The following is a 16003-nucleotide window of genomic DNA, read 5'->3' on the forward strand; positions in this document are numbered from 1 at the left end:
ATAATAGAACTGTAACATAAACCACATGTATAATTTAAGTTTTCCTAGTCAAATTTTCTAATCACATTTAAAAAGGCAAAAATAGGGTGCCTGGGTGGCTCAGTCAAGCAACTGCCTTTGGCTCAGGTCATGATCCTGGGGCCCTGGGATCAAGCCCCGCATCAGACTCCCTGCTCAGAGGACAGCCTGCTTGTCCCCCTTGTGCTCGCTCACTCTCTTACTCTGTCTCAAACAAATAAATAAAATCTTTAAAAATATAGTTAAAAGAAATATTTCTTAAAAATCAAATAAAAAGGCAAAACCAGGTGAAATTAATGTTAATAGGATATATTATTTAGTCTATCCAAAATATTGTCATCTGAGCACGTAATCAGTATAAAGAATGAATCGTCTTGAACACTCCTCATTTTGTGTTACACGGTCGGATTCCAGCGTGTGCTTTCCATTAACAGCACATCTCAGTTGGACTGGCCCCAGGGCGAGTGCTGGAGAACCGCACGCCGCTGGCGGCCGCTGTGCTGAACAGTGCGGAGCCAACCCTTTAGGGGGCCTTGCTACTCAGGTGACCAAATGAGCCAGGGACCCTGCGCACCAGCAGGTGGGAGGCAAGACGGAGAGGAGAGGAGGGGGCTGCCCACTTACAGACAGCCTCCCGTGGTTAAGGATACTACTCAGGTGGTTTCTGGCTTCATTCATCTTCGGCTCATTCTTCTCAGGCAAAGGGATGGAGTCTTTTATCTTGGCGTGGTTCTCCTTCAAACACTGCTCCAGGAGGGCCTCGGCCAGGAGCAACTTCCCAAAGTCATCTGAAAAACAGGGCAGGGATCCCCTGAACACGGTAGATGCCCTGACACTAGGCCATGTCCCTGCAGCCACCCAGCCACCCCACGACAGCACAGGAGCAGCCCGAGTCTGAGAAAAGAAATAAAGACCCAGTTTTCATAAAGTTAAACAGCCTTGAGAGTCAAAACACAAGCATTCTATCATACTCACAGCACAAACTGCCTCTTTGGGTTTATTTTCTGTAGTTTAGTGGCTGGGGAGGCAAAGTTCCCAAGACCTGGGACAAATTCCCAGAATTTCAGAATTTAAAATGAGGGACAAAGTCACACCCATGCCCCACTGTGGGTAGTAAGTTCTTATACCAAGAAGGAATCCCCCGCAAAAACAGCCCAAGAAGAAAAATATCGGAGGCAACTTAATGCATTTTCATGAGCTCCCAACTTCCATATAACCAGAGTTGGTTTTCTGTATTTTTACGGTATTTTACCATAACCAGGGATAACCCAGCAATGAAAGCAAAGAGTTAAGGCGGGAAGCAGATGCCCTGGTGGAGCAGGGCAAATCCATGGACATGTCCAGTCCTGGCACTCTCTGGAGTTCTCTCCATATGTCAGCCTATCTCCAGACCTCACTGCCTGGCAGGGGATTTGTACTGTTTGGTTCTATCTGCCCCCTCCCCACACCGCACTGAAACCTCCAGGCTTGTGACCACCACATGCCTGCTACCTACAGCAGCGGCGACCCGGGGAATGGGTGGGATCCCCAGGGCTCTGAGGTCACATGTGGTTTCAGGACCACCTTTTGGTGGCTGTGCTCAGTGTGACTGGTTCGCTGCCCCTTCCCTGCAACCAGGGTGAGTACCAGGCCCACCACCCAACAGAAGTTCCCAGCATACAGCTGCCCAGGGAACTGGACCCTCTCCACGGCTGGGTGAGGAAGCCAAGAGGCTCGGGGAGTCACGGGCCAACCCAAAATGCCTCCAGGAAGGTCTGCTTGGTCCCCAGCCTTCCCAGAGCTCTTTCTACTTGCCAGGATGGCGTTCTTAGACCCACCCAGGAATGCCACTCCTGACTCTCAGGACCCCTGCAGTGTGTTCACAGCTCAAACCCACGGACTCCAAATTGCAGGCCTCTGAAGAGTCTCTCCCCAGAGAGGAAATTCCCCGCAGAGAACAGCCTGAAAGCCCAGATCCCAGAGAACGGTCCCTGGAGGTTTTCCCTCTGAGGATGCCACAGTCTATTAGTGATCTTTTGCAGTCCGTCCCGTGATTTCGAAAATTAACATTTGGAGGAACTGGCCAAAAAAGTACTTGTCCAAGCTAACCTCTGTCACTGGTGGTGCAGAAGTGGGTGGGGCCTCTCGAAAGAGCCTGATGACGTGTGTCAAAACCACGTGCACCCCATCGACTCCACAATCCCACCGCTACAGAGGGAGGCCTTGGCACGTGGGTACAATGACTGATAGAGAAAGTCACTCAGCGTTATTTACAATAGCGGAAAATTAAGAGACAACTTTTATGTCCATCGACAGGAGGCTGATTAAATAAAGCATAGCACTTCCATAAAAAGGGACCCCGCACCGCCACGGAAAGGAATGAGAAGGTCTGTCTGCGCTGTTGGAGAATGAACGCCAAGACAAATCAGTAAGAAAGCAGGGGGCACACAGCAGATGCAAACGTGTGTGTATGTATAAACACGTGACAGGATACACACATATCCCGATGGCCTTCCTGGCTTACCGGGAAGGTGGCAGAGATGGAAGGAGGCTTTTCACTCTTTACTTTTTGGTCCCTTTGGAAGGTTGACCCATGGGACTATATTATTAGTCTCTATAGAGACTAATATTATTAGTCTAATAATATAGAGACTATATTATTATTATCCAGGCAAAAATAAAATCTGAGGGGTGCCTGGGTGGCTCAGTGGGTTAAAGCCTCTGCCTTCAGCTCAGGTCATGATCTTGGGGTCCTGGGATCGAGCCCCGCATCAGGCTCTCTGCTCAACAGGGAGCCTGCTTCCCCTCTCTCTGCCTGCTTCTCTGCCTACCTGTGATCTCTCTCTCTGTCAAATAAACAAATAAAATCTTTAAAAAATAAAAAAATAAAAATAAAATAAAATCTAAGTCAACTCAAGAATGAAAGACAATCTTTTCCCTTTCCAAATCTCCGCTCGGAGGAGGGCTGGGCTGCTGAGCGGTGGGGGCCTGAGCAGCATTCCTGAGCTGTGGGCCACTGGGCCTGGGGCTCTCCCTCTCCAACCTGGTTTGCACCTGTTCAACCAGAGGAGAGTTAGGACCCTGCTCCTTCTGAGGAAACTGAGTACCTCCCTCCATAGTCCTCCTGGGCTGGTTTCTCGCTCACCTGCAGCTGCCCACCAGGTCCTGCCTCCACCACCCAACGGCAGGAGCTGGCTCTGCTGTTCCTTTCAAGCCCAGAGAAACCAGCTTCCTCCCCGGCATCCCTGAATCTGGAAATACTCCCCAGGGCACACACCTCCGCTCAAAAGAAGGGGCGTGTCCTCTGAACACATGCTGCTCTAAGTGTGGTAGGTGGACTGGGGTGGTCTGTGTCTGTCACCCAGTTGATTATAATGTGACAAGATAATTTTGAATCTGTTGACTTGAATAATAAAAAATGCGAGGCAGCAATTTGTGTATCTTATGAAAGTATCAGAGCCCAACAAATTGGGAATTAAAAAAAAAAAAAAAAAGACATGAAAGTAAGCACTGCCCTGAACCACAGAGTCCCTTTCGCTGCAAAAGGCGGGGGGGGGGGGGGTAGTGTTTGCTGAGGGCCTACTGAGTGCCGACTACTTTATTGTATAGTATCCTTTAATCTGCACAGCCCTAAAAGGTGGATATTACTACCATTTTATAGGCGATAATAAAGATACGTAATATTGCTATGGTCCCAGCCCACAACAACATCATACCACATTCGGTGACCCAACCACAGGTTGTCTGCCCTGCAGCCCATGCGGACCAGAGCTTCTGGTGGTTTAGAAATAAAGAAGTCTAAGGGCTGTGAACAGTACGTTCAAAGGTAATAGGAATTCCAAGTAATAGGACTTCCAGATAGAAATTCCAGTAGCAATTCCAAAGGCAGGGATAAGAATTGTTCGTACTGTCACCTACCTGTGAGTTTCAGACTGTTCTGTAAACTAACACTTCCGGGCCTTCTCACACCTCTTGTGCACCACTCCCTGCCCCGCCCCCACCCCTGCCCTTCACCCCCCACACAGAGTCTGTGTTTGGTTTAGCAGACATTCAGCAGGTGTTGGGAACTGAACTGACTTTCTTTTCTTCCTTGCCCACATCACTTCCCCCTCCACTCTGCCATCCTTCCCCTTCCTCTGACCATCCCACCATTCCCAACTGGCCAATTTGTGAGACTGAAGACTATTTTAGAATTAAAAGTTCTAGACTTTCAGTTGTTCAAAAAGAATCCAGGTGGTTTTGAGACTTTCCCATTCTTCCTTCTCTGAAGGTAAAACATGGTTCTTTATCATGTTGTCTGAAACCTACTCCTTACCCAGATCTGGGTAAAGTGTTCCAGCTTCTCCCCTTCCAGAGGCATTAGAAGACCTTCCTGACAGTGAAACAGATTCTGGAATCCTGAGTAGGGATCGTGCAGCCCAGTCCAGCCCCCTACCCTGGGCAGAGGCCCTGAGGAGGCCCCCACTGAGGCCCCTCAGGCTCCTCACCCACCTGGTTTTGAAGGCTTCTAGCAGCTACCTTCCCATCTGCTCTCAGGGTGCTAAGTCCCAGGGACCCGTTTCATAGATACCTGCCCCTTCCCCAGAAACCACATTTGCAGGGCGGTACCCCGTCTCCCCAGCCTGCCGATCCACAGTCAGAAACCTGGGTCCAGTCAGGTACATCCTTCCCCACGAAGTCAAACGGGGACACAGTAGTCTCTGCAGCTGCTTACCACACAGGACCGCAGAGGGCTGGGAACTTGTAACCACAGCCAGAGGAGGAAGAGGCCAAACTGGTGAGAGGCCACCTGCCTCAAACACACCCCCTCTAACGCCAACTGAAGAAACGCTCAGAAGAATCTCCAGTTCAGGTTAAAAAAAAAAAAAAAAAAGTCTTTAGTTAAAAAAAAAAAAAAGATGGGGGATGACTACAGATTAGGAGACTCTAGATGGATGGCTAGATAGATAGAGGGGCAGACATGTGATAAAGTAGTACAGCTTAATTTTGTTGAATGTTTGAGATTTTCATAAAAAAAAAAATACTGCGGGAGAAAAGAGGTACCCAAACTACTAAGCAAATGCAATGTGTAGGATCCCAATTGTAGCAAATGAACTGTAAAATTAAATCATTAGATTTTAACAGCGGGGGTGGGGAGGTGAAGGGGGGTGATAATAGTATGGTGGTTTTGTTTTTTCAAAAGAGCTCTTATTTGGCCAAAAAAAAGGATTATACAATTGATTACATAAAAATAGAAGACTGCAAAAACGAAAGAAATTTCAACCCACTATCTAAACCATCATCTTATCTCACACCAAATCATCTTGTCTATGACATTCTGACTTACTGAAATCCTCATTTCTCTTTAGAATTCTTTAGTGTAACAGACCTCTGATCTTAATTAAGGAAAACCACTTCTGGGGCACCTGGGTGGCCCAGACGGTTAAGCGTCCACCTTCAGCTCAGGTCATGATCCCAGGGTCCTGGGATGGAGTCCCGGCATCGGGCTCCCTGCTCAGCAGGGAACCTGCTTCTCCCTCTCCCTCTACTGCTCCCCCTGCTTGTGCTCTTTCACTCTCTCTCTCTCAAATAAATAAGTAAAATCTTAAAAAAACAAAAACAAGGGGCGCCTGGGTGGCTCAGTGGGTTAAGCCGTTGCCTTCGGCTCAGGTCATGATCTCAGGGTCCTGGGATCGAGTCCCGCATCGGGCTCTCTGCTTGGCAGGGAGCCTGCTTCCCTCTCTCTCTGCCTGCCTCTCTGCCTACTTGTGATCTCTCTCTCTCTCGCTGTCAGATGAATAAATAAAATCTTTAAAAAAAAAAAACAAAAACCCATTTTTTTTTAGGATCCTACACTGGCTCCCAAGGGTCACCCCTTCTTTAGGTGTGTGCTTACACTCCTCTGTAAATAAATCTCTTTGCAACTGAAAGAGAAGGGCTCTTATTAATAAGTACCTACTACCGTATTCAGTGTGGGGAAAAAAACAGGTTGGGGTGTAGCTCAAACAAGATCATTCTTGAGTTCATAATCACTGACGCTGGTTAATGGATACATGGGATTCATTGTTCTGCTTTTCTGAGGTTTTGGAAATTTTTCATAATATTCATTTCTTTTTCTTTAACTGCCTGGATGGGTTCTTTGTTTCTACATGAACCAACTCCATCACAGCCAGCCACACTCTGGGGTTCCCCTGCTCCATCCTGACCGAATCTAAGCCGGATGTGTTTGAGAGCAAACGTGCAAACAGTGGCACTTCCCCGCTGCCGCCGGGCAGGTGGTGGGAGCAGCCTCCCCAGAGAAGAGGGGGCAGGGGCCCCTCAGCCTGAGCATCTCCTGACTCTTCACTCCCACCAGACCCCACAGAGGACACTCCCCCAGGGAGTTCTCCCCTTTGGCCCCCTGAACTGAAATACACGGCCTGGGAGTGGTTTTAGCTTCTGTAGGAAACCCTGCAGATACAAGCTGGGCTTAATGCCTCCGTTTGCAAAATGAGGTTCAACTGGGGTTTAGCTCCCCCCTCAATATGTTCCCCCTCCTCTCCTCAAATATGTAACTGTTGAAGCTTCTGGTCACTGACTGTAAGAGTCTAACAGGCCATGTAGTACAATAAGAATCTCCCTTCTGGGTTGAAGGGGTCAGTGCTACACCGCTCCAAAAAAACAGGCCCTCAGTTCCTCGAGTGATCAAGGAACCGTGAGGAGAGAATCACAATAGCAGATAATCCAAAAAGTGCTCTATGCATAGGTTTCTGAGTCATTTATTTTCCTTCCTTGTGTGTGTGCGTGTGCCTGTGTGTGCTGAGATAGTGTATCCAGACTTAACAGTGGGAGAAAAATCATTTGCAGAACCAAACTCAAAAGTTGGCGGGAGAGACCCCACTGCTCCCCTGAGTCTCCCTCCTTGTGCCAGGCAGTCCCCACAGTGAAGCCAAGCCTCATGCCCCGCCCCCACGCTCACTAGTAGTAGACCTGGTGGCAGGAACTGAGGCTTGCATACAGGCTCGGCCACATATACATTACATGACCTCTCTGGGCCTTGGTGTCCCGGTATCTAAAATGGAGACAATAAGTCCTCTTCTCCCCACAAGGTTGTTTACAAGAATTAAAAAAAAAAAAATCGGGAAAGCATTTTATAACTATACAATACCATTTATAAACTGTATCATATCAGTGTTTCCCAATATTGCTTCATAGAATATGGTCAAGGCAAGTTTGAGAAATGTGCTATTTATACTCTAACCTTGGCTTTACATCATAGGCAAGTGAACATATTAAAGGCTCTGAAGGAGTGCCTGGGTGGCTCAGTTTGGGTTGTGATCACAGGGACCTGGGATTAAGCCCCACACTGGGCTCCCTGCTTTATGGGGAGTCTGCTTCTCCCTCTCCCTCTGCCCCTTCTTCCGCTCATTCTCTCTCTCTCTCATTCTCTCTCAAATAAGTAACTAAAATCTTTGTTAAAAAAAATAAATAAAGGGGCACCTGGGTGGCTCAATTGTTAAGCCTCTGTCTTCGGCTCAGTTCATGATCCCAGAGTCCTGGGATCGAGCCCCACATCAGGCTCCCTGCTCTGCCCGAAGCCTGCTTCTCCCTCTCCCCCTTCCCCTGATTGTATTCCCTCTCTCACTGTCTCTCTCTCTCTCTGTCAAATAAATAAATAAAATCTTTTTTTAAAAAAAAATAAATAAATAAAAATAAAGGCTCTGAAAAGTCCTGCAGTTAAAAAAATAAGTCTGTTTAACACTCTTGAATCTATTGGGTCCAGTTTCTTTACTTTTTGGCCTCCCTAAGTTCTTTCTTCTTGGGATACCAATTAACTATGTAATCTCCTTGATACCTCTAAAAAGCAGTTTAGGAAATACAGACCCATACGAATTTGAGGAGGTCAAGTTCCTGTGTTGCCCTAGCCTGTTTCTCTGTGCGACCAACCTTACTCAGATTCCCTTAACTCACCCAGGCCCCAGTGCTCTTTGTATGGGTCCATTTCCTTTCCACACTCAGAAGCCCCACACCACTACATCGCTCCTCACTGGCATGCTCAGACTCATCTCAAAGCCCCAAACTGACTGACTGTCTGTCTCTGTCACTAGCCCCCTCAGCATCCTTCTATCCTTCTCCTCATTGGGCAAACACACTTTGCCCTTCCCAACCCCAGCCTGAGGCCAGCACTCATTCTGCTGCTTCCCCCAAATTCCTTTTCCTCTGAGCTCCGCCATCTACCACACAATTGCCCTCTGGTGACCTCGCTGCCTCCCCATCCCTTTTGGCAACTCCTCCCGCTGGGATTTTGTGCTACACATCATTAAGAGGTTACAGTGCCAGTGGTTAAAAGGATATACTCGGAAGCCTGGATTCGAATCCTGCTTCTACCACTTACTGACTAGATGATCAAGTTATTTAACTTCTCAGAGCCTCTGTCTCCATTATCTGTAAGTAGGGCAAAACAAGAGTGCCTTCTTCATGGGGTTGTTGGGAGGAATTAATGAGTTGACTGAAATGCTTAGTAGGACAGTGCCTGGCACACAGTGAGAGCTGGGTAAGTGTTAGCTATGACTACTACTATTATTATTATTCCACAGGCTGGGCAGTCTTTAAACCTCTTCATATCTGCATTCATTGACTCCCTGCCTTCTTCCACAAGGCTCTAAAGTGGTGGTGCACGAAGAGGGCAGGGGGAGGCCTCTCCAGCCTGAGCTGTAGGCACCAGGAACAGGATTTGAGGCTGGAGACTGGGGTGGGGTATTACCCCTGACTGCCACATCGGGGTGCTTTCCCGTCCCAGAGTAAGAGCCCAGCCTAGCCAAACCAGCCCTACTGCCAAAGCCACCGAGTGCCAGGGTTAGATGGGTCCCGAGCCCGACCGCAGATGAGGAAACTGAGGCTTAGCCGGCCTCTTTCCCACTGCACCACCCCACCCTGGCGCTCTCGCCAACGCAGCCCTGTCTGCTGTGGACAGAGCACTGTTGTCAACTGGACTCGGGGGTTGGGGCAGGAGGTGAGGCCAAGAAGAGAGACAGATAGCCTTCACCTGGAGGAGTTTAGGGGCCGGGTGCGGGGTGAAGGGACAGCGTTAGGAGTCCAGCCCTTGCTCTGAGCTGATCCGTGCAGATACCACCATTTCACAGCAGGCGGAGCTGCCCACATGATCCCAAAGGGCAGGGAGCGAGAGCCGTTTCTCTCTCTCTCCCTCAAAGCGCCCAAACCTGCATGTGGTTCTCCTCCTGGGGCATAAGAACCGTCCTCGTTACTCTGGTTGCTCCTAAAACCAGCACTACAGGAAGGGTAATACCGATGGCGGCCGTCGCGGCCGGGGAGCAGTCGGGCCCGCTTCCTGGAGGAGGCGGCGCGTTTTGCGCGCGGGGCGCTCGGGAGCCAGTTCCCTCCCTCACTCACCGGTGTCCAGCGAGGTGAACGGGGCGCTCGGGCTGGTTCGCCGGTTGCCTCCGCCGCCGGGCACAACGAGCGTCTGCAGCTGCCGGACCAGCTCGGGCATGCGGTCCCAGTGGCCCTCGGCGCGGCAGCGCTCCAGCTCGCTCTCCATCTTCAGGTGGGAGCCGTGCGCGCCCTTCGCAGCCATCTTCGCGCGGGCGCTGTCATGGGAGGCGCGGCCGAGAAGTGGAGACCCGGCCGGGGGCGGCGTCCCGGCTGGGGCGCACACGCGGGCGGGGACGGCGGGGGCGCGGGAGGCGGCCGGGGCCCAGGCGGCAGCGGGGGCCCTGGCTGCGGACGGCGGGCGGTGGCAGCAACAGCAGCACCCAGCGCACCGCCCGGTGCCTCCGGGCTGGGGCTTCGGCTGCGCGGCCCCGACGCGTCCAGGAGCAGCCTCCGCCTCTGCTGCAGCAGCTCCTGGCGCTGCTGCCGCCGCCGCTGCTGCAGCTGCTGCCACAGCCCCCGCCCTGAGCCCGGGCGCCGCCAGCTGCGGACCCGCCCCTGGCTGCTGCTCCACCTCCACGGGGGCGTGGCGCGGCCTCGGCGAGTCCGGCGCGCCGGCGGCCAGCGCGGCCGCAGCAGCCAGGCGCGCGACGAGCGCTCGCGGCCGCCCAGCCGCCAGCGCCAGGCCCCCGCCGCCGCCGCCGCCGCCGACTCGGCGCTCACTTTAATACTGAGCGGGGCCCCGGCGCCCGGGGGCGCCTAGCTCCCCGCCCCCTCCCCATCCCATCGGGGCCCTTGGCCTGGGGACCCCCCGCCCCGGCTTTGTGTGGTGGCCTCGTCACCGGCGCTGCCCCCGGCACGTCACAAATCCGGGGAGAGGCCGGCCGGCCCGTCGCCCCCGCCTGCGAGAGTGAGCCTACCCGGGAGCCGGCCTTGCTGGGTCGCGAGGCCCTGCGCGCCACCTCCGCCCCCCGCCGGGTTCCCGGGGATGCTCGCGCTGGAGACGCGGGCGGAGCGCAACAGGCGGTTCGGAGTTCGTCGACTCTCGGGGTGTCTACACTCTGAGAAACTTTTCATTTTCTTTTTTAACAGCGGAGTTCCTCTTTCCAACCTGATTACCCCGCATGACCTGGCTGGCCTGTCCTCTTCGGACTCCCGTTACCCTGGAGTTCTTAAAGGCGTTAAGCTGTTTTCCAGCTTAGTATTTCGTTCTTAATTCTGCTGTCTGAAGACTGTGATCAAGACTCGCGGCAGGGCTTAGCCTGGCGCCCGTGGGGTACTAAGAAGTTCGAGGGATTACAGGGTGGCCTGAAGGAGAAGGGACTAGTTAGGAGGGGCCCGCCTCCGGGGCTGCTTGCTGTACAGTGTGAGGATTGAGGCCATGATGCAGGAAATCACAGCGACACCAAAAAGCTCCCCTGTAAGTGACAGACATATTGCGTAGTGCAGACCGAAGACTCCAAAGTGAAAGCCAGGGCACGCTTTTAAGCATAGTACAGACCTAAGAGTTAGGAGTACACCTTCCCGCTCAAGGTGGAGAGCTTCGCCACTGTCTGACGCATGACCCCGGGAGTAGCCTTGACCACTTTTGTTGTCAGGAGACTCCAGTATTTCGCACTTCGGGACTTCTCTAACTGTGATAAGGTTTCTGTCCAGCAGAGCCCAGGGTCCTGGCGATTTAGTCATCCCCTCAACTCTTTGCTATCTGGGATTACATGTTGAAGGCCAATCTTCTCCCCACCCCAAAGTCCTGGTGGTTGGATACCCTCCAATCCAGGTTCCAAATGCAGCTCCATTCCTTGCTGGGGCACAGCGTTTTCTGACTTAGCTGCTGCTCTGAGCACCTGGAGTCTGTTCTGAACTCCCAGGGGCCCGGAAATAGATGAAGGAAAACAAGGACAGCCCTGGCAGTTGGAATTTAGGGCCGGTTTACTCCATTTACACAAACACCGTGCCTGTTTCTGTCACCTCCTCCAACTGGCATCTGGTTAGCTTTTGGCTGCCCTTTCTGGTCACCAGAACCAGCTTTCCTTCGGAGAGAGCTGTGCATGTCCTTTGGGTGAGGGTACCCTGAGAATACCCTGCCTCAGATCTGACATGCCCCAGAGTCAGCCCTGGAGCAGGCAGGGGACAGCAGAGTTGAGGAGGGGAAGGCAGCCCTGACAGAAATAAGCAAACCTCCCCTGCTCCCCCTTTTCTCCCTCTTCTTTTGCCAACCCTGGTTTGCAGGTTACAGGACTCTGGGAAACTAACTGAAGAATCGCCGCTTTTTCCTTTGACTCATGCACCAAGATTTGTGTGAGTATGGGGCTTGGGAGAGAGGAACGCAATATCGTGGTTAGATCTTCAAATGAGCTGGTCCTCAACAGGGCAGTCACATTCCTGGTCCCTTTGTAGTTCTTTTCCAGCAGAGATAAGCCCCCAGCCTGCTAGTGACCGGCATTTTTCAGGAGCGTAGAGCCTGTAGGAATGAGAGCAAAGAGAAGCCATGATTGTATTAGTAATACTGGCCAAAATACAAGGCATGTGGAAAGTGTGGTGCTAGTTTTTATTTTTTAATAATCTGAAATCTCTCGGATGAGAGTTTGGGACAAATTCTGAAAAAGATTGTGGTGCTTTGTGGGCTGCAAAATGGCTACCAAAATAACTTGCTGGTCAGGAGAAGCTGGGTTGATTGCTTAACAGAGTGACTGATAGTCTTAGCACAGCTAAGACTGCCTGACAGTCTTAGCACCTCAGAGAAAGTCTTGGAGTTCACAGGAGGTAAATCGACCTACCAAGAAAGGTGTAACTAATTTTAGGAAGCAATGAAGATGGTAGTGAATGAAAGACCAGCCAAGCTGACAAGACTGCTAGTTCAGATGCTACCCCTCAACAAGGTGGGAGGCTCTTGTTGCTGGATCACAAGAGAAGCGGGTCTCGATTCTGACGGAAGTTAAGGGCTTGGAGAGATCTCTCCCGTGTGCTTATAGGTTGAAGGTTTATGACATTTAGGCCCAGAATGGGAGGATACTGAAGAGCTCATCTGAATTCAGAAAATGTCTGTTTATGTTCGGGTTCCCAGGGAAGAGGTTTGGTTAGTAGGGACGTGGGTAGGTCAAATTAATGGCGTGCCCATTTCAGAGAAGTTAGGACTGCTCTGCCTGCAGTGGCCCAAGGATCCTCATAATTGTCTTAGTTATTGGCCAGACACACTTTGCACAGCTCATTGTCTGGAGTAAGGGATTTTCCTCCATGGGATGTCTTGTCTTGTAAACTGAGTAAACTGAGGCATAGTGGTCTCCCAGGTACTACTGTTGATTTTCCCTATAGAAGACAAGTATTAAGTTTTGATTTAAAGAGACACCAAAGAGGGGCACCTGGCTGGCTCGGTACAAGAGTGTGTGACTCTTGATCTTGGAGTTGTGAGTTCAAGCCTCATGTTGAATATAGAGATTACATAAAAATAATTTTTTTTAAATAAAATGTTTAAAAAAATGAAGAGACTGGGTGCCTGGGTGGCTCAGTAGGTTAAGCCTCTTTGGCTCAGGTCATGATCTCAGGGTCCTGGGATGGAGCTCCGCATTGGGCTTCCAGCTCAGCGGGGAGCCTACTTCCCCCCTCTCCCTCTGCCTGCCTCTCTGCTTACTTGTGATCTCTCTTTCTCTGTCAAATAAATAAATTAAATTAAATTAAAAAATAAAGAGACACCAAAGAAAGTATGACATAGATCTACAACTGTAAAACACATGATCTCTGTAGCCCTTGAAGATAGAATATTATTTGAGTTTGATCCTAGACCTGGGGTCTTAAATGAATCTATATTCCTGCCCACTGGTTTTTTCAACTGAGAGGATAGGAGTGTCACGAAGACCGGAACAAGGTATGAGACTCATTTCTCTTTATGGCTTTTGGTTATTAGTTTTATCCCTTCTTTTCTCACCTTGTTTTAGAGGCTATTATGCAAGTTTGGGTAGAGATTGAACCTTGACGAGTTCAGCTCCAGTAGAATATCGTAATTTTTACTGATAAAGGAGCTTTAATCTGCTTGATTTACACATAGAAGTACTGATAAATCATTAACTGAATGAGCCAGGATATTATTATGAATAGGGCCATCCTCTGAGACCAGACCAGAAGGAAGAGACCATCAGGGAAAATATTTAATATGGCAGTTCCATTCACACAGTAAATCCCTTGCTATTAAGTTAATGAGTGTGGTGTTCCTTGATTAAAGGTTTGAGGCTGATGGTTATGGGGGAGAGGGGTGCTGGGGAAGGTATGGTGAGGATAAATGTGTGGCTGGAGTAGTTGGAAGACTGCAAGGAAAAGGTTGTGTAGTAGTGGTCAGGCTTAAGATTGGTATTTTTATGTCCATATCAGTAAAACAACTGTAAAGTTGTCCTTTAATTTTCAGAGAAATGTTTCCTTGTGGGTTTAAGAGTAGGGAAACTGAACACCTTCACTGATGGCTCCATTGTTCATTTCTTAGTTTTAGAACTCTTTCAAAATATTCAGCAGGGTTTTGGAGGTCTGGCCAAGGGGACCTTTCCCATTCTAGTTTTTGCTTGCATGTTATCGCTCCTCTATTTCTGGTTCAAGTCCATTCACAAAAGATCACGTCTGCTCCAGGATCAACTCCTGCGTGCTCTCTATAAGTATTAACTTATTCCTGAGGTCTCCATCACACTTCCCCTTTTTGGACTTGAACAACTGAATCAGAGCACAGTCTATTTTCCCAGGAAAGACAGAGGATAGCCTCCAAAAGAGCCTGACAACACCATAGCTTTTCTAAACCCCTTCGGTTCCCTGTGCACTTGAAGCCCTTTTTAGTCACCATTGGGGGTCTTCCCATTCTGACTTTTTCATTGAACTTCTTCCATCTGAGGGTCCTACTCACACAGGAGTTACCTGGAATATATGCGGCTGCTCTGGGCTATAAGTTCCTCAAATGATTCTAAATTCCTCTGCAATGTTTCTCTCTTGTCTAGGCCATGCAGAGCCTCTGGCGATGGCTTTCAGCTGAGAATGAAATCAGAGATTAGAATGCACCATAAGAGGTTTTCTCTGTTCCACTGGAGGTTACAGAGGTTTAAAGAAGTAAGTGAGCTTTGGGGTACCAGGCTGGCCAGGAAGGAGGGGGAGTGGGTCAGAGGAAGAGTTAGAGGGGTAGCAAGAGATGGAAGGGCACAGCATGGGGGAAAAGGATAGTAGGCTTGAGTTGGGGTTTGGGGGGGAAATAAAAGATTTAACTTGTTCATACTTTTCTTTTGCTTTGGCCAAGCAATCCGTGAAGGAAGTAATTTTGCAATCCAGTTTCTTTTAGATGCTTCCTTATGCTGATAAAAAATAATGAAGACCATTGGGTGCTTGGAATTACATTGCCTTTACATTCTAAGGCACCTCCCAAGTAAATAACTTTGTTCATATTGAAACTTCCTTGTGGTGGCCACTGTAATTCTAAATTATCCTAGGTGAAATGATGCTATTTGGAAAGACAAGTGCACAAATTTGGGTGTAGCATAAATAAATATAAGAAGCAAAAGTCTGGCCCGAGGAAGGCATGGGCTGAGTTTTCTACTGAGACAGAGCTGTGAGAGCCTGGCAATGGTCAGGCAATCCTGTGGCTCAGGGCCCCCAACCTCACAGTAGACCTTCTCCAACTGGGGCTCCAATGAATTTATACTTCCCAGAAGATAGAATATGTGGAGAGATCTTTGCTGAACCTCAAAACAAGTCTGAGGAAAGTTCTCATAAGTGGCCCAAGACAAAATTTGTCCCCAGGCCACGTTAGGGACATACTTATTGGGATCCATATCTGTTCTTGCCCCTGTCACCCTGCCTCTTACAGAGGCATAATCAAAAATGAGGATGGAAATAGACAAGGAGTCATGTTGTTTGTAATAAGGCAGAGATCGGCTGAGAAGAAAAGATTTTCCAATATGCTCAGATGATTGAAAGATTCCTGAAAGGGTTTCTCTTTCAAAATTCCTCCAAATACTGGAGACAAATAGACCCTGTATTTGGGGAGCTTGGGCCCAAGACAAGACTTACATCTCTCGCTGGCATGGTCTATAAAAGACCCCTGAGGGGCTTGAGGGCCTCAGAGGAGCACGCTTTCTGAGTCAGGGTCTTGACAACAATGGCAAGGAGGTCTCACTGGGGCTCATAGTCGAATGCTGCTTCCTGAAAACAGGTAACCATTAGGTGAGGGAAAGGCCCTTATAAAGGCGAGCTTCAAAAACCATGAATTCTTTATGCTTGGCCTAGTGGGCACTTCGTGATTATTTATGACATTAATTTTAGGATCCTAGAATATTAAGAAGTTTTCTCAGGCCTGGGAGAGGAGAGCCCTGGGATGTCTTCTAGCCCCGCCCCTCCTCCATTGCATGATCGCAATACTAGCCCTTTCTCTGTGCACTGACTTCCCTCCCACCTCCGGGTCCCTTCTGTTCCCTGGGGTCCCAGATGACTCCTGCTTCTCCTTGGTGCCTTCTCTGTCTTTTTGAAGGACTGCCACAATGGGTACCCACCCCAGAGTGGGGCCCAAACTTTCTCCTAGCCTTTGCCCATGCTGGTTCTCTGCCTGGATACTGCTATCTTGGAGGTGAGAAGCCAGCCCAACCCAAAAGCCCTCAGAGCTTTCAGCTCATGTTAGCTGGTCTAATTTTAAGTTCTA

At 49.8% G+C, this 16003-nt stretch overlaps 1 protein-coding gene across 3 annotated transcripts in view; it reads right to left on the reverse strand.

Moving 5' to 3' along the window:
- The window catches only part of TTC7A (tetratricopeptide repeat domain 7A), a 116011-nt gene extending 106151 nt beyond the window's left edge, over window positions 1-9860 (reverse strand). The window contains exons 1-2 of one of the 3 annotated variants that reach the window (XM_045980431.1): window positions 9367-9858; window positions 643-806 (exon numbers count right to left, since the gene is read on the reverse strand). In XM_045980431.1, the coding sequence (XP_045836387.1) occupies window positions 643-806; window positions 9367-9550 (348 nt within the window). In that variant the 5' untranslated portion in view covers window positions 9551-9858. Of the gene's footprint in view, window positions 1-642; window positions 807-9366 lie in introns of all 3 variants that reach the window. The other 2 variants (XM_045980432.1, XM_045980433.1) reach the window with 2 other exon arrangements.
- Between the last annotated feature and the right edge of the window lie 6143 nt (window positions 9861-16003).

This window comes from Meles meles, chromosome 16 (assembly GCF_922984935.1).
Source record: "Meles meles chromosome 16, mMelMel3.1 paternal haplotype, whole genome shotgun sequence".
Lineage (NCBI taxonomy): Eukaryota > Metazoa > Chordata > Mammalia > Carnivora > Mustelidae > Meles > Meles meles.